Source organism: Episyrphus balteatus, chromosome 2 (genome assembly GCF_945859705.1).
Source record: "Episyrphus balteatus chromosome 2, idEpiBalt1.1, whole genome shotgun sequence".
NCBI lineage: Eukaryota > Metazoa > Arthropoda > Insecta > Diptera > Syrphidae > Episyrphus > Episyrphus balteatus.
In genome coordinates this window covers 116,026,424-116,053,243 of record NC_079135.1, presented here as the reverse complement: position 1 = coordinate 116,053,243, position 26,820 = coordinate 116,026,424, and the positions used below count along the sequence as shown (strand labels likewise).

General features: G+C 29.5%; 1 protein-coding gene and 1 long non-coding RNA gene across 2 annotated transcripts; both read left to right on the top strand.

Annotated features, from left to right (window-relative positions):
• The first annotated feature begins 514 nt into the window (after positions 1 to 514).
• On the top strand, positions 515 to 25,703 carry LOC129910561 (synaptic vesicle glycoprotein 2A-like). The gene is made up of 8 exons (XM_055987987.1): positions 515 to 627; positions 23,610 to 23,681; positions 23,749 to 24,073; positions 24,144 to 24,507; positions 24,565 to 24,882; positions 24,943 to 25,072; positions 25,148 to 25,304; positions 25,370 to 25,703. Exons 1-8 carry the CDS (start codon positions 579 to 581, stop codon positions 25,572 to 25,574), a joined length of 1,620 nt encoding a protein of 539 aa, XP_055843962.1. The 5' UTR covers positions 515 to 578; the 3' UTR covers positions 25,575 to 25,703.
• LOC129910569 (uncharacterized) lies at positions 16,045 to 23,342 on the top strand. The gene is made up of 2 exons (XR_008771524.1): positions 16,045 to 17,291; positions 23,134 to 23,342. It is a non-coding gene; the product is annotated as an uncharacterized LOC129910569 (long non-coding RNA).
• Positions 25,704 to 26,820: the final 1,117 nt, after the last annotated feature.

The following is a 26,820-nucleotide window of genomic DNA, read 5'->3' as shown; positions in this document are numbered from 1 at the left end:
ATAGAAGCACGTGTTTACTCAATTCGTAGAAATGTATATTATATACAAAAGCAGAGAAAAAAAGCACACTAGCAAGGCTGTCCCCCTTTTTGAGATATGTACATAAGAAAAAGTTCGTTAAGTGATATGCGTTGGTAAGGCGCCAATATACAGTTAACAGGCCCGATTGAACCTTTCATTCAGTCAGTGCAAACTTTTAGCTTCTCAAGGAATCATCATTCATATACCGCACGTCCCACATTTAAAAAAAAAAGATACAGATACTTTCGTTCTTTAAAATATATTGTTTTGAAATTTTTTTTTTCATTCAGACCGGTGCCTTTTGCGAAATCGGAAGTTATTATATGTGATAAAGAAAATACTGTGGTGTTTTGTAAAATTTGTTGCAATTCAAAAAATTTTTGTCCTAATTTTTCTTTGGACTTTTTTTATATTGCCATCATGAAAATGTGTTCCTAAAAAATATTGTGTTTTGATATTTTTTATCTGTTTACACAAAGTAACAAAAAAAATCCTTTAATTAAAAAAAATTGTGTCTTATTTTTCACTCCCAAAAAGGATTTATAATTTAAAAAAAAATGGCTGGAGAGGATCAGGATCTTCTAGAAAATACTGTCAAAGTCAAATGTACGTAAACAACAAATTTTATCGCGCCTTTTTTGTTTTTGAATTCTTCTATCAAAATTTTAGAAAATGAAAATATGCTTGTGTCCCACATTAGAAATTTATTTTTCTATTTGATTTTTGTCAAGGTTTTGAAATGTGTACAGTTTAATCTAAAAATATTAGCAAAATTAAGTTTTGTTTTGCAAAATTATCTCTTTAAGAAATTTAACATTCATGGTTCTCTTAATATTTTTGTTTTAATTTCCTAAATGTATGCAAGGGCTTTAATTTAAGGTTTTTCTTTCATTCATAACATACAAATAAAAGTGCACTCTTTTAACCTAGAGATACCTTTGAACAAGGTTGTCAGACTGTTTTGTTATTTTGTTTAAGAAAAATATGTTTTATGACGTCATAATGATTGGTATATAGTGTAGAGTGTGTGGAGGGGTACTTGTACTTGCATTATAATAATAATGCTCCTTCAAGGCTTTTTAACCCTTTGCTTCCTAGTGGTTTCAGCATGAAACCACCTATTAATTACTTTGTTAGTGTTTTTTTACTAAAAAATGTACTCTCAGCTCAAAACATTCCTTATACAATGTTATTACTAGTACAATCATTATTTTTTCATTTTAGTGTGTAATTAGAAAATATCAAAACTTTTTTCAAAATATTTGTATTTTTTTCCGGGAGCAAAGGGTTAAGGAAGAAATAATTTTTCGTTCCCTCGTGACAAAAATAAGCAAATGCAATAAATGAGCACAACTTTGTTTTGCTTGTGCGTAATTTAACATTATTTCATGTGTTTTAATAAAAGTATACAAAATATATCTTTATTGATAAATAGAAGTTAAAAATTAATGAAATTATACAAACCTTTGTTGCTTAAAGCTTTCATAATTTAAATTTAATTTTAACCGTTTTCAAAAAAATTCAAGTTTTTTTTTAAGTCTTGTTTTGGAAAATTTTCTCAATTTTAACATTAAGGTTACTAAAAAGTTTTTGTGCAAAAATTTTCGTTGAAATCGGGTACGTCACTCACGAGAAAGTCAGACATAAAAAAAACAGGTACCGTTAATATCGGCCCAACAAATATTTTTTTCATTCCATGCTAAGGTATACTTGTAATACATTTATCAAAATCGTTACAGGCGTTCTGGGAAAAAAATCTTTAGGTCGTATTGCAAGTTCCAAGTACAGTTAAAATGTCCTAACAAAACTTCAATTTCTTCTCTATAGAATACCAAAAACTCTTAACTGCAAAGTGGAAGTAAATCGTTTAAGTGGTTTAGGCTGCAGCTCGAGATTGAAACAGACAGACAGACAGACAGACAGAACTGCGAGACCCACTGTTTTTCGTATTCACTATCCTCGTAATACCATGTTTGATTGTTATCTTGAGTTCGATTTTATTTATAAATCCTAAACTTGCCCTTACTTAAGTACCAATAACGCAAGTAAAAAACCCAGCCCACAGTTAACATTACCCAAGATTATTCTCTACAGTGACAATGACAGGCATATAATTAAATAATCAAGTTAATACTTGAACTTCTACTAACTGATTTTCAATAATTCATAATAATTACTGTATAACAATAAACTCATTATAATTATATTTTTCAATCAACTTTGATTGATTTTCTTCAATTATAATGTATTATAATTCCATTTATTATACACCAGTTTATCATTTTGAAGACGTTAAGGTTTCATGAAAAATATTTCCCATAGATGTTAAAGTTCATTAATTTAATCAAACCCAAAAACAATTATCTCTATTTTCGGCAAAAAATAAAACCGGAATTTGTAACGTAAATTCATCAATCAATTCAAAAAAATAACCATTTGATATCTCCTCAATATTTCATAACAACAACAAGAGCAGATGTCTTCATTGTAAAAGCCTTAATAGAGCTTTCGATTTGTTTTTTTTTTAACAGGTCGTGTTAACTGTTCTACTCATAGAGCCTTTTTTTGAATCGAAACTTAAGCCTTGAAGTTCAACATAAATCCTCATATGGCAGTTATTAAACCCAAAATGCATTGAAAGTGTAAAAACTTTCCAATATCGCGTAAATAAAACAAAAGTCAAATAGTATCCAGTTTAAATAAGAAAGTTTATATCATAACAGCCAATCTCAAACTATTTGGCATGATTTATGTGTATACAAAGACATTTTTTTATAAAAAAAATTCACTTTCTATCAAATTTCCATTTTTGAAATTATGAACACATTTTTTTTGATCTAATAAACAGCTGCTCTCAGGTGAAATAACACTATATTGCCGGTGTTTCAAGGCTGATATAAAACCATGATCATTATAAGCTACCATTTTGACATTACGTTTAAAGTAAAATAAATAAAAAAAAGTAAATAAAAAGAGTACGTATACGCCACAGTGTCTCTTTAATTTTTTTTAATTCCAAATATCACTCTTATTTTTACATCTAGAGTACTTTGTGATGTATTATATATTTTTTTTTTTTCAGTAAAAATAGTCTGAAATAGAAAAATGAGGGTGGTTATTTTGTTCGTTTGATAAATAATTTTGAGTAAATTATATTTTATCTAGATTGATGGTGTATTTTTTGATGTAAGCTATTTATTAATTGTGTTGCTTTCATTAAATTAAAAAAAAAAAAAAGAGTGTGTGTACACATGTACACGCGACTGAAGTTATACTTCTCATTCAATATATGTAAATGAATTTCATTTGATATTTTTAATTTCTATTATGAAGTAATCAATCCACACTTAGTTTTTTTTACATTTTTATCAAGTGAACAATAAATTAATTCTTTCATCCTCCTTGCGTCCATGTAGTTTTCAATTTATTCTGTGAAATTTACTCATGTTGTGCGGTTCAGAACGTACGTTATATGCTTAACGAAAGTAAATGAATTGCGCATAAAATGTGCGATATGGTAATTTTTTGAGAATTGTGTGTGTTTCAGCCCTAGTAGTAGCAATATGGAACTTGCAGGGTTGCTACAAAGCTCAAAAGCTAGCTGAGCTCAGCTCACAGCTCAGCTCAAATTTTGAGCTAGCTCACTTTTGAGCTATGTACCATAGCTCAGCTCATTTGAGCTGAGCTGAAAGTGAGCTGAGCTGATGGTTGAGCTGAGCTGATGGTTGAGTTGAGCTGTTGGGTGAGCTGAGCTGTCGGTGAGCTGAGCTGTTGGGTGAGCTAAAGTAAAGTGAGCTGAGCTGAGCTGTGATGGGTGAGGGGATACATTGATTTTTATTTGGAAAGTATAATAAAATATGAGGATATTTTAAACTTGTATAAAACACTATAGCTTAAGATGTTTGGTTCTAGTTATTAATGGAATTATTTTAACACATGGATATTTTTATAAATAAAACAGATAATTTTTCGTGATCTTTTTTCTTGGTTTTTTTTAATAGTAAATATATTTCTATTTTTTTAGTAAAATATTTCTTTTTTTATCATAAAAAAAAAAATTCCGGTACAATCCGGTTTTTCGACTTTTTTCAAAATTCCGAGAAAATCGCGTTTGAAAGTTGGGGTAAATTTTTTTTTCGAAAAATCCCCGAATCTTTGAACGCTCCTAGAAGCTAAACCGCTTGAGAGCAATTTTTGGGAGTGATGCCAAATGATAGCTTGTGTCATGGGCCTACGCTTTGCACATTATCAGATTTTTAAAAAATCGCCTTCCATGTCAAACCACCACATCATGCCTTTTTTTTAGAATAGTGCCTATTTTTTTTTACTTTTAAGTTCTCCCGGTTTGAGAACGCGTGGACCTACAAAGATGGGAGTTGTACCCAAATGTAGGTTAGAGTCCCCGCTTCCTTTTGGCATTAAAAATTTTATTTTCATTTTCTTCAAAATTCCGCGATATAGGCGTTGGAACGCTTTGATCTAGAGACAGGGGAGTGGTGCCATATGAAGGGTTATATTCTCAGCTACCCGAAAGTGGTATAATCCGGTTTTTCGATTTTTTTCAAAATTCCGAGAAAATCGTGTTTGAAAGTTTGGGTAAATTTTTTTTTCGAAAAATCCCCGAATCTTTGAACGCTCCTGGAAGCTAAGCCGCTTGAGAGCAATTTTTGGGAGTGATGCCAAATGATAGCTTGTGTCATGGGCCTACGCTTTGCACATTATCAGATTTTAAAAAAATCGCCTTCCATGTTAAACCGCCACATCATGCCTATTTTATCAGAATCGTGCCTAATTTTTTTTTACTTTTAAGTTCTCCCGGTTTGAGAACGCGTGGACCTACAAGGATGGGAGTTGTACCCAACTATAGGTTAGAGTCCCCGCTTCCTTTTGGCATTAAACATTTTATTTCCATTTTCTTCAAAATTCCGCGATATAGGCGTTCGAACGCTTTAATCTAGAGAAAGGGGAGTGGTGCCATATGAAAGCTTATATTCTCATCTACCCGATAGTGGTATAATCCGGTTTTTCGATTTTTTTCAAAATTCCGAGAAAATCGCCTTTGAAAGTTGGGGTAAAATTTTTTTTCGAAAAATCCCCGAATCTTTGAACGCTCCTAGAAGGTAAACCGCTTGAGAGCAATTTTTGGGCGTGATGCCAAATGATAGCTTGTGTCATGGGCCTACGCTTTGCACATTATCAGATTTTTAAAAAATCGCCTTCCATGTTAAACCGCCACATCATGCCTATTTTATCAGAATCGTGCCTAATTTTTTTTTACTTTTAAGTTCTCCCGGTTTGAGAACGCGTGGACCTACAAGGATGGGAGTTGTACCCAACTATAGGTTAGAGTCCCCGCTTCCTTTTGGCATTAAACATTTTATTTCCATTTTCTTCAAAATTCCGCGATATAGGCGTTCGAACGCTTTAATCTAGAGACAGGGGAGTGGTGCCATATGAAAGCTTATATTCTCATCTACCCGATAGTGGTATAATCCGGTTTTTCGATTTTTTTCAAAATTCCGAGAAAATCGCCTTTGAAAGTTGGGGTAAAATTTTTTTTCGAAAAATCCCCGAATCTTTGAACGCTCCTAGAAGGTAAACCGCTTGAGAGCAATTTTTGGGCGTGATGCCAAATGATAGCTTGTGTCATGGGCCTACGCTTTGCACATTATCAGATTTTTAAAAAATCGCCTTCCATGTTAAACCGCCACATCATGCCTATTTTATCAGAATCGTGCCTAATTTTTTTTTACTTTTAAGTTCTCCCGGTTTGAGAACGCGTGGACCTACAAGGATGGGAGTTGTACCCAACTATAGGTTAGAGTCCCCGCTTCCTTTTGGCATTAAACATTTTATTTCCATTTTCTTCAAAATTCCGCGATATAGGCGTTCGAACGCTTTAATCTAGAGAAAGGGGAGTGGTGCCATATGAAAGCTTATATTCTCATCTACCCGATAGTGGTATAATCCGGTTTTTCGATTTTTTTCAAAATTCCGAGAAAATCGCCTTTGAAAGTTGGGGTAAAATTTTTTTTCGAAAAATCCCCGAATCTTTGAACGCTCCTGGAAGCTAAACCGCTTTAGAGCAATTTTTGGGAGTGATGCCAAATGATAGCTTTTGTCATGGGCCTACGCTTTGCACATTGTAAGATTTTTAAAAAATTGCCTTCCATGTTAAACCGCCACATCATGCCTATTTTTTCAGAATCGTGCCTATTTTTTTTTTTACTTTTAAGTTCTCCCGGTTTGAGAACGCGTGGACCTACAGGGATGGGAGTTGTACCCAAATGTTGGTTAGAGTCCCCGCTTCCTTTTGGCATTAAAAATCTTATTTTCATTTTCTTCAAAATTCCGCGATATAGGCGTTCGAACGCTTTGATCTAGAGACAGGGGAGTGGTGCCATATGAAAGCTTATATTCTCAGCTACCCGATAGTGGTATAATCCGGTTTTTCGATTTTTTTCAAAATTCCGAGAAAATCGCCTTTGAAAGTTGGGGTAAAATTTTTTTTCGAAAAATTCCCGAATCTTTGAACGCTCCTAGAAGCTAAACCGCTTGAGAGCAATTTTTGGGAATGATGCCAAATGATAGCTTGTGTCATGGGCCTACGCTTTGCACATTGTCAGATTTTTAAAAAATTGCCTTCCATGTTAAACCGCCACATCATGCCTATTTTTTCAGAATCGTGCCTATTTTTTTTTTACTTTTAAGCTCTCCCGGTTTGAGAACGCGTGTACCTACAGGAATGAGAGTTGTACCCAAATGTAGGTTAGAGTCCGAGCTATCTTTTGGCATCAAACATTTTTTTTTTCATTTTCTTCAAAATTCCTAGATATAGGCGTTGGAAGTTGGGGGCGCTCACTTTCAGCTCAGCTCAAATGAGCTGAGCTATGGTACCTAGCTCAAAAGGGAGCTAGCTCAAATTTGAGCTGAGTTGTGAGCTGATCTGAAATGTGAGCTTTTTGCAACCCTGGCAATTTGCCACATGGAAATCACCACATGCAACTTGTCACATGCAACTTCCCACATGCAACTTGCCACACGCAACTTGCCACATGCAACTTACCACACGCAACTTGCCACATGCAGCTTGCCACATGCAACTTGCGACATGCAACTTGCCACATACAACTTGCCACATGCAACTTGCCACATGAAACATGTAACTTGCAACGTGTTGTGTGTTTTATGTTTGCCATACTGCGGTGTACTGCATTTTTAAATACTAAAGTACTGCCTACTCTAAAGGTGAAACGACAGCCCTGCTACCCAGGGTGATCGTGATCGCGTCATAATCCCTTTGACATTCTTGTCAAAAAGTAAATTTTCATACTCACCCTCCCATAAGAAGTATAACTTCAAAAACAGTGATCTTAGTTATCTATTGCGTACATCAGAATATATTTTTTTAAGGTTCAAATGTTTTAGATTTGCTTGCTTTCAAGCAATAAATGCAATACTTGTTAAATGATCTTCTATTATGTCAAGGGTGCGATATTTATTTCCAGTGTCACTTCACTTAAATTGAAATGATAAATTATAGTAAGATATATAGTTTATTTTTATAAACATTTATACTTAGAAAGACATTCCTTTAGAATTTTTTCGTAAGAATTTTCAACAAAAAAAAAAAAAAAAATGATAAGGAATTAGTATTATAACCATTAGTAATGACATCTTCAATTCATACTCCGACAATTATTATTATGAAGGAGAATCTTTTCAGTTCTTCCTTCCTTTAATTCTTCTTTTTAATAAGGGCATTGTTTTATTGACAATACTTTTCGATTTTCACGATTATGAATCATAAAGTACATCGTATATAAAAGTAAAATGTAAGAAGTTAAAAAAAAACTTAAGTGGAAATTGCTGCGGAATTAGAATTAATTTCTTAGAATTTTTAATGCTTTTATTGATTTTTTCACCCCATTGTCTTTTTCAAATGAACGAACACAACAAAATTCGGGGTTGAACAAACTCCTTACATTTTCCAGACATGCACTAAATACTCTAAGTAGAACAGTAAACACGACTAGTTCCGGTGTTTTTACATATTATTGTGAATTTGCAAAGAAAAAGAATAAATAAAAACAAATCGAAAGCTCTATTAAGTCTTTTGTAATGGAGACATGTGCTTTTGTTGTTGTTATGAATGATTGAGCAGATTAGTTTGTCGAACTTATTGATGAATTTACACTACACGCTCCGGTTTTTTACTGCCGAAAATAGAGATAAGGATTTTTTGTTTTGTTTTAATCAATAAATTACGTACATATAATATTGTCACTTAGCCATTAATCCTCAATTATAAAATTACCTCAATTTATAAATTGTGCTAAGCAGCTTAGAATCTATGAAGCCATAGATCACAAAAACAAACATAAATTAATACTTGCTGGTCAAATACATAATCCTCCTTCTGGTTTTGTCGTCTCGTAGTGAAGAAGGAAGGGCAAATTGAAAAATAAATCAAATGCAACTATGTAGCTTTATTTTATATTATAAGGAATACGTACCCAAAAGTCCATAAGCCAATCGTGACCACATCATTCACGATCAAATGTCGAAAATATCGTCTTTTTTTTCATATTTAAAAAACTTTAAATATAATTAGAAAAAAAAACAAAAGTCAATAATAGCAGGTTTTTGCAGTTATTAAAAATAATTTTATCTCATAGGTACATTTTAATATTACTTATCTACAAGAAAAGTTGTGATACTGTTTCGATACAAGCGATCTGTTACAAGATCACAACTTTAAAAATTCCTAAATTTTCTATGTTCTTTCAAACAGCTTTTAATTTTAAAATATTATAATTGTTTACAAATACGCCATAAGTCGAAAAAGTATTTTTTAGCTCTTTGTTCATAAATGTCACATTTGTCAAAAAAAAAACAACAAAAACTCCATGAGAACTTTTTCGGTATACGAGTGATCAGTTTAGAGGAACTGCAACTTTTATTAACAGTCGTCATATTTCAAAATCATCACTCTTTCAATTCTTATGTTTAAAAGTATAATATCTCCAATTCGTATCTAAAAAAGTTTTCATAAATCTTCTTGTAGGGAATACTTTTGTCTCTAAAATAAGGATATTTCTTTTTTTTCAACAAGTTGGTCTCGACAATAGATTTTTAGGTCTCGTAATGAATTTTGACAAGTTCTTGAATTCAAACATCGAAAACCCCATTCTCAGTCATTGATTATTTTGTATTCTTTAAACAAAAATAGAGTAATAAACACTTGTATTGGTTGCAATATTTCGTTAAATATAATATTTATAGGTAGTTCAATTAATTATGGTTGATTAAAAAAAACCAGTTTCAAATATTACTACTCATACCTACATATAGAGAATAGAATCACCAACAAAAAACAAATAAAGGATAAAATCTAAAATTCAATGCAATTGACCTAAATTATGATATGACGGTTATTTATTAAACCTGTCTTTTTAACTTAATTCTAAACTTTTACTCATTAAATCAATAAAAAATTAACTTATATTTACATATGTATGCATATGCTTATCATTTCAAGTTTCAAGTCAAAAGTTTATTTTTAGTAATCTAATTTGTTAAAACAACAACAACTTGTAAAGCTTGGTTTATTTAAAAACCAAGGAAATCTTTTCTCGCTTGAAAACAATCTTTGAGGCCAACAAACAAATAAAAACGTCGTGTCTCATGCAATTGCGTCAACAAAGGACAAACTTTCAAAATAAAAATGAGAAAATGAGGTAGGTCTAGATTTCTATATAGAAGATAATTGTATTTGTTTTCTAATCATTAAAAACAATCTCAACCGCAAGAACATTTTCACAAAGAATTTCAAGGTAGAAAGAAATAAATTAAATTTATATTAGATATTTCGTAAGCAAAAATGTATACACAAAAAAATTACTCACAACAAAAACTGAAATAATCTTAAAAGGGAATTTTGAAGCAACATGTTGCTAATTAATACAGATGTTAAGCCAAAAAGTAGACAATGTTGTTTTTAGATTTGCTCCAAAATATATGTAGTTCGTATTCTGTTTGAACTTTTTGCCAGTTATATTATGAAAATAAGTACAGCGTTGTTATTAAAGGCAGAGTAATATTTTCAACAAAATTATTATTTATAGATTCCTTCTTCAATTTATTAATTAAAGGTTAACTAATGAATTGCCTTAGGAGTGAATAGGTGTGGCATACTCATATGAATTTATAAAATAACCAATAAAAATAGAGTGGTTTATTGAAAGTGAATGCTTCATACATATTTAAAATTGAACATATCGTTCGTAGGGCGTAATTAAACAGATAAAATATATCAAAAAAACAAAACTGACTTCTATTGACCGAAACTTGGATTTATGGTTTTCTTACGGATTCTGTAGTCTAAAATGAACAAAATTGAAATGGGAGCACACTGCAGGCACCAGTTTTCGAATATAAAAAGAACTATGTACTGTAGGGGAGAGTGGGGCACATTTGAACACTTTTTGCTTTTGCACCTGCTTGAACGAAATATGTTCGTTTTCTTAATCTGTAAAGTTTACTAACATTGAACAGTAACATTGAACTTCGATTTTAAATAACATTTCGTTAGTTAGACGAAATATTTATATTAAATTTTAATGTTTAACCAATATAGGCTCTTATGTTCAAAAGAGCACATTTCCATTTTTGTCTTCAACTTTGCCCACAGTTACTAGTTTCATTATTCTTTTTATAAGAACATTACGATTTTTAAATGAAACACATTCAGGTTTCCTTAAAATGTCTAATACAAACTGTTCGGAGCGAGACATAGAATGTTGAATAAATATTTAACATAATATATATACCAAGGAAAGTCATTGACGTTTATGGATATGGTGTTGACGGGTTCAAATATCGAATTACTTATAAAAAAGGTTGAAAAAATAAAAATTCATTAAAAAAAACTTTTTTTATTTCTTTTGTGTTTTCGTGAGACTGTCCGACTCGTAGTCTACCTAAGTCTGGTTTAGTTTACCTTATTTAGCCCAGCAAAAATGATTTTAAATAAATTCGTTGCATTCTTGAAACGTTGGAGGTTTATTACCTGATTGAGTTTGGGACACTTTCAAGAACTTTAACAAAAAGCTACTGACTTACAACGATTTTATCAACCATTCTTAAGTTCGTGTAACTAATTTATAAAAATTAAGGGAACCTCCAATTCTATGTTGCTGTGGGTAGGTACAAAGGTGATCCTGTTCATTCATAAATTCATAGTGTATGGACGGTGTCCCAAAATTAATGGATCGAGCGAAATATGCTGGTAGACCAACTTTAAGGCTCTCAGAATTTGGTAACTTGTTCATCCTAAATCCTTACGGTTTTCGATTAAATGCAGTTCTTGTGAAATTTAGAAAAATCTCTACTTTGTAACATCATTTTGCTTACTCCACCTTTAATTGATTTTTGTTTTTTACTATTCTTTCAAATAAACATTGCCTAGTAAAAAGATATGATTAAATAATCAAAATATTTTTTGTCTGTTTATCTGCATATATCGTCGGCGCACAGTGGTTCCATTTGTATGGGAAGTGCGGTCAAAACTCTAAATTTAACTAAAACTGATGGAAACTAAATTAAATTATTAAAAAAGTAATTTTTTACATAAATTATTTTATTTTTAATAGAATTACAACAATAAATTTAAAATCTCCTTGGATAGAGTCGATTTTTGGTTTTTTTTTTAATTTCTTTCGTTAGAAAGCAATGGGTCCGAAGTTAGTAATAGTCTATTTAACAAATCCGTCTTTGCTTGCAAATCTTCAATTTTATGAGTTTATTTAAAAACTGTCCAAGTTTCGTTGGCTTTTGCAGCACTGCCAACTTTTTTAGCCGAGTACCAAATATTAAAAATATCGATTCGCTTGGTCATATTGATTGAATCTAAAAAAAATCAGTGTTTTATTGCGGGTCAAAATTTTTAGACTTGCGCCAATCTGCGCTCAATAAGTCATATATATTCTGAAAGAAGAAAAATAGCACTAAATTTTGATGTGTAAGAGATAACCGGCATTTAGCGGCATTTGCTGTTTTTTTCCTCAGAAAAACACGAAAAATGAGAAAAACACAAAAAATGGATAAGTTCTAATGCATGTACAAAAAAAAAAAAAAAATAAAAAAAAAAACTATTAAAATGCTTTCATGATATATTTTTTTAATATTCCAATCATAGACCAGGGTCGATAATTTTTGAAACCAAAAAAAATCATAGTAGAATGAAACCCATTGGAAAAGGAGGTGAATATGATGAAAATTAAAGGAAAAATAAATTACGGGCGAGCCGAGTTCGGGAAGTGGGTGGGTTGAGTTTTTAATGGTAAAAAATGGTATATCTCGATTTCCAGCAAAACTACAAATCCTATAGAAAAAAGTTGTATGGCAAAGTTGTAGGTAATAAAAAGATCTACAACTTTTGTATCAACCATTTTTTCACATAACCTCAAAATTTATGTGAAAAATTCAAAAAACCGAGTTTTTGGTTTTTTATTTTTATGTTTTTCAAAAACAAAAATTTTTCTACGAAATTTGGTGAAAACTTACCTTATTATGTTCCAAATACACTGTAATTTATTTGATTTAAAATATTAATTTGTTCACCTTATTTTGACTTTATACCAAAAAAACACCCTAATTTTCAATCGAAAATTCACGTGTCAAAATATCAGCTTTTTTCAAAAAGTCGGTGGGCATTTCGTTCGTTAAAATGTCTATTTTCTGATGGTGTAAAAAAAAATTTACATTAGTATACTATAGACCATGTTCTAGTAAAATTCAAAAAATGAAAAAAGCTTGAATTCGAAAAAAATTTGGTATCATTGTTTACAATTTTGGCCTATTTATTCAAATTTACACTTTAATTACTCAAAAAACGTAAGATTTCATGTAACATTGATTAATCTTACGTTTTTTGAGTAATTAAAGTGTAAATTTGAATAAATAGGCCAAAATTGTAAACAATGATACAAAATTTTTTTCGAATTCAAGCTTTTTTCATTTTTTGAATTTTACTAGAACATGGTCTATAGTATACTAATGTAAATTTTTTTTACACCATCAGAAAATAGACATTTTAACGAACGAAATGCCCACCGACTTTTTGAAAAAAGCTGATATTTTGACACGTGAATTTTCGATTGAAAATTAGGGTGTTTTTTTTGTATAAAGTCAAAATAAGGTGAACAAATTAATATTTTAAATCAAATAAATTACAGTGTATTTGGAACATAATAAGGTAAGTTTTCACCAAATTTCGTAGAAAAATTTTTGTTTTTGAAAAACATAAAAATAAAAAACCAAAAACTCGGTTTTTTGAATTTTTCACATCAATTTTCAGGTTATGTGAAAAAATGGTTGGTACAAAAGTTGTAGATCTTTTTATTACCTACAACTTTGCCATACAACTTTTTTCTATAGGATTTGTAGTTTTGCCGGAAATCGAGATATACCATTTTTTACCATTAAAAACTCAACCCACCCACTTCCCGAACTCGGCTCGCCCGTAATTTATTTTTCCTTTCATTCTTATCATATTCCCCTCCTTTTCCAATGGGTTTCATCCTACTATGATTTTTTTGTACTTTTTAATGTTTTTGAAGGCATCGGCACTGGTCTATCACCTTTTTTTAAAAATTAACTTTAAACACTCTACACAAATTGACTAATGCGAACTCGTATTTTCAGATATTATTTTTTTTCTAAACTGCGAAAAACACTCAACTTCGTGACGCGACTGAGAACCAACAACTAATTATTATTAATGAGAAATCTTACTGTCACTTAGTTGTCCCGTTATCATAGATAATTACTGCATTAAAAATAAACAATTTGATAAACTTTAAAATTTTGACTTATGACCTATGGCAGGAACCACTGTGCGGCGGCGTAAAGCAAAATTGTTCTAAATTGTTCTTTTTACCGAAAATGAGTTAATGATGCAGTTTTACTAATTTGAGGGTGCTCTTTCCGAATTTTGTCAAAAAAATTTCATTCCGCAGATAATATAATTTAATGGGACATAGAACAATAAAAACAGGGAAGTAGCCTTTTGGAAATGAGCCCGAGTATTCTTCATGTTTTCCCATCATGTTTTGTTCTAAGTCCACTTTTTATTTTAGGAAAAAACGTACTTGTATATGAATTATTGTTCTATGTCCAATTTTGGGTTTTTAGTTTTAAAAAATATTTAAAAATAGTATGCACCTTCTAATGAGGTAAACTTGTATATTTTATTCAAGAGAAAAGAACAAACTTTACAAAAAACATGACTTGAATGACAAACGAGCAGAAAATTGTCGCTTTAAACCAATTTGAAATTTAAAAATCGTCCCCTGTAAAATTTGCTTTTTGTGACTTAGAACAATTTTGCTTTACGGCGACGATATATAGGTACCTACAAAACATAATTTTTTTTTAAACGGCTCTAACAATTTTCAAACTTAATTTTCCCTAATTTTATTTTTCATAAAAAGCCTCAACATAAGAGCAAGTTCGTGCGACCCAGTCGTGCTTTTTATTTTACATGTCGAACCCTTTTTTCGAGTCATCAAAACAAGTAAGATTGACAAGCCATGAGCCATAAAAATTAAGAATATTCATACAGAACCATAAGAAACGTTTAAATATAACGTATAGAGATTCTGATTTCTACTAAAAAGAGTCAAGATTTTCTAGTTGTTTGTAACAGTTAATTAGCAAACCACAAATTTGATATCAATTTTCCAATCAATTATATAATAGCTACGTAACGTACATAACTATTTTCCTACATAAATGTTGATATGGCCATGGAAGAAAAACAACTTTATAAAGCAACAAGTTTTTGGGTTAGAAAAGAAAAGTATGTATGTGCACAGACAAGTTTTTTTTTTAGAACGTCTTTAACTATTTTCGTCATCTTCTGTCTCGTGACCGACCGGCGCCATAGGCCATTGTGTGCGCGGCGTATTTTAATTTATTCATTAAAAACAAAAACATGTTTTCGATTTTGTCTTTTGTTTACGGTTTTATTAAAACTTAAAGAAAAACAATTTATGTAGATACGTTAAGTTAAATATACATAGTTTGCATCTTCTATGGCTGTATCTGTGTTAACATGGCTTATCATATGTTTTTGAAAACATAAGCTTTTTATTTGCTACGTTAAAGCCTACTATGATTTATAATACACCTCTTTGCACAACATTTGAACAGAGATTTTTTTAGTTTTATGATGTTTTTAATTAAAAATTAAAAAACAATAGAAAAACAAATGACTTAAAAAATAGAATAAAATAAAAGGTGTGTTTCGTGGGCTACTTTGAACTCATTTTAATTGGTATAGGAAAGTAAGTAAAAGAATGCACGTTGTGTGGATATAAAAAGAGGAAGTTTTTCAAAAATCAATATTAAACTAAAAATTTTGTTGGTATGTAACGTTTTTTGGAATAAAAAACAAGAAAACCCCTTTTAATACAAAAAATAATTTTTTTGTATTTTTTTAACTCAATACTTTTAGTAGTTTGAAAATTAGATTTTGAAGAACTATTCATTAAAAAAAAATTTATTTTAACTATAACCTTAAATAAATAGACAAAGAGAAAGTGTGTTTTTTCTATTTTTAAAAATGTTTGTCTACAGTAAAAGTTTGGTTACATAAACAAGCTTAAAATAGACCTTTACCCAAGAAAATAACTTAGTAAAAAGCGTTTTCTTCGTGTTTTTTTATTACAAATTTGGCTAAATTTTCAAAATTTAAATAAAATTCGCTAAATCCAGAAAATAGTATTGTACTTAAAAAAATTTAATAACTCACTAAAAACATGAAAGTAAACATTTTCACCAAAATCGAAATTTTTTTTAGAAGATATAAAATTTTAGCATTTTTATCAATGTTTTTAAGATTAAGTTTAAAATTGAAAATGAAATAAAATTTTAGATTTCGTAATTATCTACAAAGTAATCATATAAAACTCTACCTTAAAGGGTTGAAATTTCTCTTACGTACAATAAACATTTTTTTTTGTGACTGAAGAAATCGCTAAAAACTAAAAAAAAAAATTAGTCACTATGGCGTATACGTAACATATTTTTTTATTTTTTGAATTGCGTTCATAACTATTATTCGTTCAAAATTTAGATGTACCTATGTTGTACATCGCAGAGCTAAGCTTAAAAATTTTATTTTCTAATGCACAAACGATACATATGCTTGTTTGCATCAGATTATTCTGAAACTTCACATCAAAAAAAAAAAAAAACGAAAGGTAAACCAAAAATCTTCTAAAAGATAGACCTTATTAATGGAATCATTAGCTGACAAAATTTGGTTTGTTTTATTTAAAAAATCAAAATTTTAAAACAAAATTATTAAAAAAAGTAACCGACTTTTATCGTATTAAAAATGTTGGTTACAATTAATTTATCTGATTGTCTAACAAGCCAGTCCCAGATATTTTCTTCATTTAATTTTCTTATTACATTCCAAAGAAAAAAATCTACGTGAGATGTTTCACTTAATTTTAACCATACTTACTGTAGTGTCAACGGTTTGATTTAGTATTAAATCTTATTAATAGAAAATTTTTTATCACATGGTGCATTATTGCCATAGTATGAATATTGAAGGTATTTCCGAGCACTTAAATCTATTTGTGTCTTATAACTGTCCAAAAATAAAGTCGTAAATAGTAGACATTTATATATTTTTAATACTTTGAATTTATTTTTAACCTTAATTACGTACATTAGATAAAAAAGTATTAAAACAATTATATTCGTTGGTTTTTAATAATAAAATAACCATTTCCAACAACAAGTATAAATCCTCTGCATCAGTGATTAAATATTTATGTAGCTTAGAAGTAAAGCTTTGATTTATAGAATTTTATATATATTTTTATAATCTTAAAGAAAAACACCAGTGAGGGGATATCGGTTAGAAAGGTCTACATACGATGATGGGTGTGTATGATCTATATGATTATATCTTAACCAACTATAGACTTGACGTACAAGATATAGATAGATACTTTTTGTGTGACAAAAATAAGAAAAAAAAAAAGAAGAATAGAAGATACTTTTCTGGAGTGGTAAAGAATATAAAAGCAGTTGCTGAGGCAACTTTCGGATAGTTGTTTGGTGTGAGTGAATAACTATGGGTTAACTCTTAACGCATCACTTCCATTATATTGATGAAAGAAACAAAATTATTTTTCTATATTATTTTAAAATTATTGAAACATAAAAAAACAAAACTGAAATAATGGGTAATTATTACTAAATAAGAAATATTAATTTTTGAATATTTACAATTTTATTACAAAAAATAAAAAATTGAAAAAAAAACTTGCCCTAGTGGTTAAGAGTTGTAATATTTGTTTATTTTCGTATCATCTTCGTAAGAGGTTATAAGATAGTTTTGTGCATCTTTTTTATGATTATTATTTGTTTATCTTTGTTATGCAGATGCAAAAGTGTTTAAGTATAAAATTAAATTTATCACCAACCAATATAATGTGACAGTGAATCTTATTGCACAGAATCTTGACAATGTCAAGTTTTTTTTGCACAATGTCTATGAAAAAAATTCTTAGATAAAATTGATAGATAATAGTGTTTTTTTGTTTCATCAACAATATTTTAATGTTTTAAGACATTTATAATGAATTTTTTTTTAAACATTTGTGCATTATAAAAAGAGTTTAATAGTTTTAAGAGTCTTGAGTTAAGACGTTAAAATGATTACCTGTACGATTTTTTTTTGTATTATTCATTTCACTAATTTATCACTTTCGTATAACAACTGCATCTTTTAGGGTTTACAAAAAGTGTATAGATTTTTGTAAACTTGATTTGCGGTTATCATAATAAGGAAAACATGCGGATATCATCAAAAACTAAACTTTCCGCTGTGCTTAAAAATGATAACAACGATATTTGTGTATCAATTAAAAATGCCTTACAATTTAGTGATGTGAAACTTCTATGCAAATTTTAAATCATAAAAAAACTAACCATAAATATTTTTGCAATTTGTTTACTTAATATAAGCTTATGAATAAATTTTGTGGAATTTGCTGCTGCTTTTACCGGCTTCTGTCACTTTACTGTTTGTATTTTTGTCACATTGAATGTATGCCAATACCAAAAAATAAATTTATATTAAATTAATATTAAAAATATTTTAAACCTGTTAAATGTAGGTATAATACACTTCGCATCAACTAAATAGCTACATAATTTCTCAAAGACTTGTTATTCCAAGTTTAAATGAAGAGTTGTTATAAGTTCAATGGTTCTTATCTGAGTAGGTATTTTGATTTACTAATAGGCGGCAGGGTGTTTAATTTCTTCTTGGGTCTAATTACCTTCAGACAGGGTTGTAAAAAATCATTTTTACGCATTTGTCTTCCATTACAAATTAAAACAAAAATTTATTGCAAATAAAAAATATGCGTTATAAAAAGCAAACCGAACATTTTCTGAAATTAAAAAAAAATACTGCGAATAAAAATATTTTATAGCTAATAAAAATATTTTGCATTAAAAATAAAAATTTGGTAGCATTAATTATCGAAAAATTTTAGCCAAGCTAAAAACCATCCCATACAAATTATCGATAACTTTGTATGGGAATTTTATCTCCGCTAAAATTTAGCGCGATCTGCTTACCAGGCTTTAAAAAAAAAAAATAAAAAAATTATTAACGCACACATTTTGCATTGAATTTTTTTAATGCGCATGAAATTTTTTAATTGGAAAATTCCCCACCTCAAAAGGGGAAAATAGAAATTCATTTTTTTCGGTTAAAAACTTGTTCAAGTGAAACTCAAAAACGGCTGATTATCTCTGTCTGTTAAAATGATTACCTATACGACTGTCTTGCATGAACACATTCTTTTCGACTAGGGTTTCGGGGATAGAATTGAATATATAGAAGGCATAACGACACGTGCAGTTTTTGGAAAAATGTTTAATAAGTTAGGATTTAGATTTAGACTACAAAACTTCTTTGCATTTTTTTCTTTAAGCAATGATTTTCAGTAATTTTATGCATTTTTCAGCCAGGTGGGTGCTAGGGAGATTTGAGTTTACCCAAAAATGTGTTAATTTCACCCAGGGCTATGGGTATGGTACAGTTTATAATTATTTTTTTCTTAAGTTGATTTGATGAAAAATTATGAATGCAGTCAATCAGATTACACAAACACGCAATGTACTTTACATAAGTAAAGAAAGAAAGTAAAAATTAATTTATTAATAATTGTTAATTTCAAATTAACACATTTTATTAATCTTAAAGCAATATGGCTTTATTTATAAAACAATTATGCACATAAACAATTATTGTGTTTATGTAACAGATTAGACATTAAATCGACTTATAAATCAAATATTATTATTTTCAATCTATACTTGAAGATTACTTGTGAATATATGCAAGTAAATAGGTGGCAACCAATGATGAAATGGAAACAATGCTTGACTGCTAAACTCAGCTTCAACTGCGATCCATGAGACCATGATCCAGGTTATATTCTAACATTTAAAAGTAAAACCTAAATAATAGAAACGCCTTGTGTCTGCCATTTACAAAGATGCGCAATATATCAATATGTATGTATAACCACCGGGGCAAATTTCTTGCTTTTTTTCACCAAGTACAAAATTTGTTTGCTAAGTCAGCTTAATAAAAGTTATGATTCAACCATGTTTGCACTTTTACGACTTATGAAACATTTTTGGCAAAATTTTTCACCTGGTTACCATATAAAACAAATAGAAATGCACTAAACTCATTTTAAAGCCTCCTTAAATTTTGTCAGTCCAAACATTAATTCTAGATAAGAATATCATATTTTTGTTTTATTTATGACGTAAAGGTTTTATCACCTCACTAATAAAAAAAAAACAGAAGGATTAATCTTTTTGTTTAATGAGATAACATTATAATAAAGAAATATTTATCTTCATTGCAAATAAGTCTTTACCCCCAAAACATTTTTAAATTCTCAGTAAATACATACATACATATTATAGCTTAAGTCACGCGCCATAGATATAAAAATAAGAGATTAGTAAGAAATTTTGGTAAAAAATTGTAATTGGTAGTTATGAACTTGAAAAACAGTCGTTTTATAAGTTATCTTATCATATTGTATAGATTTTTCTTAATTTTTTTTTTTCAAAAATATCTTCAAATTAAGATGACAAGGGATAAAATAATGCTAAGCAAAATGAAAGGCATTAAATCCATTTCCATATCCCTATCAGGCCTAAAGAGATCAATGTTTTGAAATATTACATACAACTAAAACGGAATTCGAATTTTGTTATCATTCGATCGCATGATTTTGTATGTGCCAAAAATTCAGTTTCCTAAAAACTGTTTTCTATTTTGTAAAATACTGATTTTTAAAACTCTGAAAATCCGTAATTCTCTATTAAATGAATTATATACCTTGAAAACACATATGTATTTAGACTTCCAAAATTTTAAAATCCAAAATTATGCGTTTACAGAACTTGAAAACTTTTTGATGTACAAAATTTTTAAAATAGCAGTAAAGTTAGTAAAAAAAAGGTGTTTTGTGGAACAAAATACAGACAGGCTAATTTTTTAAGATCGGAAAGATGTGAATTAAAAAAGCTTAATACCTCACAATATCCACCATTTGGTCTATATCTCCGATGCTAAGTTTTCAAAGTTTTATTTCCAAGCTCAAAAAGTGTTAATTTTTGTAATTTTGTACTTCTAATGCCAATGTAGTTAAGGCTTTAGGGTGCGATCGCCGTTAAAGTTCAAAGTTTTCAAGTCCCAACTGGAGAAGCTATTTATTTTTGAAGAAGTTATAACCTACCTAAATTTTTTGTTTGTTTTTACTTGCGATATATAGTTACTATAGGGCAGGTTTAGGATTCGTAAAAAAAATCGAACTCGAGATAACAATTTTACATGACATTACGATGATGGAGAATGCCAAAAAAGTGGGTCCGGCAATTCTGTCTGTCTGTCTGTCTGTCTGTCTGTCTCTATCTGGAGCTGCAGCCTAAACGAGTGAAGTGATTTTCTTCAAACTTGGTAGTTAGCAGTTTTTGGTGATTCCCTAGAGGGGAAATTGAAATTTTTTTTGTTATGACCAAAACTAACGGTACCTGCCATATAACGGAAATAGAAAAGTAAATTTTTTTCAAAAACGGCTCTAACGATTTTGATTAAAATTTTTGTGTGTAGTACTACACATAAGAGCCAACTTTTTAAATAAAAAAAATATTTTTTGTACCGTTATTAACGGTACCTGTCATAGAACGGTTTTTTTCGTTTCTGAATATCTCGTACAACAATAACCCGATTTAAATGAAAATTTTTATACAAAAGTGTGTAAGTAAAGTAAAGCTCCTACAATTTTCGAAAAATTTTTTCTAAAAATACCTTTTTATACGAGAAATAAAATGGCATATTTGTTTTTTTTTTTTAAGATATTTAAAACGGAGTTTAATTAATTATAAAAACAGATTTAATTTTTTTATGCTATGAAATTTCTTCAAAATATCAAATTTTAATTATCTTGAATAAAAAGCTTTAACATTATAGTCACTTTAAGCATAAGAGCAAGTACGTGCGACCCCAGTCGTGCAATTTATTTTAGAATCCGTTTGTAGCAAAAATTATAAAAAGATAGTTTTTTTCGTTTTTCCTTGTTTATCTCGTAAATGAAATTAAAATTTTTACCAACAGTATTAAATAAAATTTAAAAAAATATTCAAAAGCATTTTTTTGTTAAAATTTTGACTTTATTTTTGTACCAACCAAAAATTTACATTTTTAATAACATTATGTACTGCATTGCACTTCAAGAGCATTTTCATGCCAACCAGTCATTCATGTACTTACATATATTATTTATTTTTACTTGCGATATAGGTACTATATATCAGGTTATGCATTCGTACAAAAAAAAAAAGTTGAGATAACATTTTTCCATGACATTACGATGGTAGACAATGCCAAAAAAGTGGGTCCCGGAAGTCCGTCTGTCTGTCTGTCTGTCAGTCTGTCAGTCTGTCAGTCTGTCAGTCTGTCAGTCTGTCAGTCTGTCAGTCTGTCAGTCTGTCAGTCTGTCAGTCTGTCAGTCTGTCAGTCTGTCAGTCTGTCAGTCTGTCTGTCTGTAAACGAAGCTACAGCCTAAACGGATGGGCCGATTGATGCCAAACTTGGTATGTAGCGTTTTTTGGCGACTCTCCAGAGGGGTTTTTGGAATTAATTTTTTTGGACCAAAAATAACGGTACTTGTCATATACCGATTTTAGTAAAATTGAAATATCTTGAAAACGGCTCCAACGATTTTGTTTAAAAAATTCAAATGTTAGTTTTAAGCTAAGGTCTATCGTTTTATGGAAATTTTGTTTTTTGAAAATCATTATTAACGGTACCTGCCATAGAACCGTTTTTTTCAAATCCTCTTATCTCCGAAACTGCATATTCGATTTCAACGAAACTTTTTGTGAAGAATCATTTATACAATTTAAATATAAACCAAAAATAAAATTTTCAAAAAAATAATTTTTGGATTTTTAAAAAAATTTTGAAAATTTTTTTTTGAAAAATCAAATTTTCGAAAACGGGACATTGAATTTTTTTGAAATTTTGTTTTTAGATGTTGATTAGTGATTTCTACAAAATGGCATACCAATTTTATTTTAAAACTTTTTTTCCAAAAAAATATTTATAAAAAATTAGTTTTTTAAAAAACGGCTCCAACGATTTTGAAAATTTTTTTTCTAAAAATGCATGTTAATATATCAATCAAAACTGCATACTTGTTTTGGCAGGCAATTCAATTTCAGATTTTATTTTAATTTTTTTTTTAAACGAATTTTATTTTTTTTTCCAAATTTCTATATAAAAAGTCTTAAAAATTTAAGCAACTTTAACTCTAAGAGCAAGTTCGTGCGACCCAGTCGTGCATTTTATTTGTTAATATTACAAGACAATCTTAGTTTTTATTATAATTTTTAAACTTCATACCTAAACAAGCTAATTCAGTGGCAATCTTATAAATTTATTTATTTTTTATTTTTTATTTTGTAATCTTTTTTATGGTGAAGAATACAAATTACTTGATGGTCGAGCAGCTACTCAGCAAAAGCTTCTGAAATGGATTCGAAAATCTACTAAAAAACTTATCTCAAATATGGCCATGTTGCGTATAGAAGTTTCATATTGTCGAACTTTATCTTAAATTTTGTTTTTAGTTTTGTAATAATTAAAGTTGTTGTTAATTTGTAATTTTAATAATAAAAAAAATACTAATGTACCTACTTGTAGTTGTATTGTCCTTTCATTTTCATGAAGAGAAATATATTCAGGTTTGCAATTGAATTCAGAAGACCTTATTTAAATTTGGTAAAAGTCTATGTTTCCTAAAATAACACCAAAGGATTAAACTATTGGTTTTAAGACTGCAAAAGTTCTTACTTTTTCAAAAACGTTTCTACGTACACGACCTTGTATTTAAAAACTTTAGCAAACAAAACAATTTTACAAGTTATTCTAACCTTTCCATTTTTATTATCATTTCCAGTACTAACAATTCAAAATGGACAAAAACCCGAAAAAGGAGTCATCCCTTTTTCAGAAGCCTTAGAAAAGACAAGTAAGTTCAAATCAGAAAGTTCAAAAACCCATACAATTTTCAACTTATGATTTTTATTTTCTTGCAGAATTTGGAAAATTCAATTACTTCCTAATCATCATTGCTGGCTTAGTGTTGGCTAATGTTCTCCTCGAAACAGCATCCATTGGCTTCATTCTACCCATTTCACAATGTGATATGCAACTTACAAACCAAGATAAAGGAATTTTAAGTGCTATCGGTTTTCTTGGTATTATTTTAAGTTCACATTTATGGGGTTTCTTGGCCGATACAAAGGGCCGAAGAAAAGTCATTCTACCAACTTTATTAATGGCTTTTGTCTTCACTGTCCTATCATCATTTTCTCATAAATTTTGGCTTTTAGTGCTTTTGAGACTTATCAATGGATTCTTGTAAGTTTAAACTTTGACTTTTTATTACCAGAAATATATTTAATAGTGTACCTATATTTATTTCGCTTAGTGTATCTGGAGGATCAGCTACTATATACGCTTATTTGGGTGAATTCCATACTGATCGCTCAAGAGCCCGTGCTATGATGGGATCATCATTTATTTTTGCCCTTGGAGCTATGATTCTCCCATTGATTGCTTGGCTAGTTATTAACCAAGTTTGGGAATTACCAATACCGTTTTTGGGTATAACCTACAAACCATGGCGTTTTTTCATGATCGTTTGTGGTATTCCTGGATTTTTATGCGGATTATTTTTAATATTCTTGCCAGAGAGTCCGAAATTTTTACTCTCTGTTGGCAAGGACAAAGAAGCTATTGAAGTATTAAAGAGAATGTACAGATGGAATGTTGGAGATGATAGTGAATTTGAGGTAAGAATTTAGACAAAAATAAATCTTAACCAAATTGATTTTAATTTTTTCTTACAGCTCAATGGAATTATTCCAGAAAAAGACACAACCATTAGAAAAGAAGAAAATTCAGATAAAAAGTCTAATATTGTAACTGCATTTTTGAGCACAATGTGGGCACAAACTGTGCCTCTATTTGAAAAGAAATACTGCCGAATAACTGTGATAATTTGTACCATTCAATTCTGGCTGTATGTTACAACAAATGGAATGTATATGTGGTTCCCACATATTGCAAATAGTATGGTGGAATTTATGAAGGAACATCCTGGCAATAAGACTCTGATTTGTGAAGTGGTCTATGCCAAGCATGCATCCATTTATAAAGAAGATGGGGTCAGAGTTGTTTTTTTACTTCAACTTTGAATCAATATCAACTTATGATTCTTTTTTCAGTCAATGACATGCCAAGCCAGTCTTGAAGATAACACATTTATGTATTCATTGGTAATGGAAATACTCTATGCAACAGGTTTTGCTGTAATTGGAGTGATTATCAACAGAGTTGGAAAGATTCCAATTTTATGTAGGTTTTAATTCACTTAAAAGTGGCGCCCAACGTAGAAATCTTATCACAAACATTTTTCTTCTTCTTTTTTAGTTGTTGTATTGATTTTCTTTGCATCATGTGGAATTGCATCAATTCATGTGGATAATCCATCAATTTCTGTATATCTTTATGTACTTTTGTTCTTAGCAGGAGTTGGAATTAATGTTCTTGGTGCTGCAACAGTAGAATTATATCCAACTCATTTAAGGTGAGTTCTATTTATATTTTTCTTTTTCTTATATTAAAATAGTTTTTTTTTAATTTATTTCACAGAGGAATGGCGATATGCATTTCATTGATGTTTGGTCGTCTAGGAAGTGTTGTTGGAGCAAATATTGTTGGACTTTTGCTAGCTGAACATTGTGAATCAACATTTTATATATCCACAGTAGCATTGATACTATGTGGATTTTTGGCATTCTTAATACCAAAACAGGAAAAACAAAAAGGAGATGAAGAAACTGGCCTTGATGAATGAAAAGGCCATAGACTGATTTTAGAATAAGTTTTAATAATAAATGTATATTTTGTTATAGTTAGTCAATTATAACTATAAAGAAAAACTACAATTACAAATAAAGACGATAGTTTTGGATTTTAAATTTAATTTAGAGTTTTGTTTTAGCAGAAAAACTTTAAAAAATTGAGAATTAGGAAAAAATGGATCTCTGTAATTTTGTAAAAAATGAAAATTATACAGCTCCAGTCATGCCAAATCGTTAATGGGATTTAATTGGAAGATTTAGATTGGTATCATTCATTTAAGATACGCAGTTTGACTAGGTAGTACAATTGAAATTGACTTCCGAACAGATGCGAAAGTAGCAAAAAGTTACATAGAAGGGTCCCTGATTTTCTGCCAAACTATTAATTTAATTTTACCCATTTTTTTTTATACAATAGTTTTTATATAATTTTAATATAAATCAAAATTTTTTGGATTTAGGGCCAATCTCAAAAAACATAGTATGTCAAAGCTGTTTTGAAGAACACAAGAAAACAAAAACAATTATGAATAAAATGACTTTTAATTTTAAATATTTTTGAATTTTACATTTTTTTGTTATTCTATTGAAAAATTCAATATTGTTATCTGATTGCTTATGAGTCTAATAACTCTATTCAACGAACAGTTAACTGACTGTTTATTAGAAGTTTGGAAAATTTGCTCTTAAAAAAATACGTTTTTTAAAAAACGACTTTAAAGTTTTTTTTTTCTAAAAATGCATTTTATTAAAAGGAATCAAATTGCATACTTGTTTTAGAGCCCAATTTGTTTTCAGATGTTGTTTTTTAGCTTTGAAAAACGAATTTTTTGTTTTATTTTCATATAAATTTTCTAAATTTCTATTAAAAAATTCTTAAAAATTTAAGCAACTTTAACCCTAAGAGAAAGTTCGTGCGCCCCAGTCGGGCATTTTATTTTTAATAATACAAACACATAACAAATACTAATAAGCATTTTTTATTAAAGTCCTTTTCAGGGGCCCTATTTTGTAAAACGATTATCGTTGAAACTACTTCGTTTTCGTTGAAATCCGACTACGTATTACGATAATCGTTTAACTTCAACGATACTCGTTAATCTTTACGACTGTCATTTACCTATCGTTTAACTTTCGTTTTCGTTTAGCTGTTATAATATTATTGCGTTTGCTGGTAGAATTCATGTGGTTTAGTTTGGCCAAATGACTTTCTCGTTTTACATAATATCTCTTTGTCGT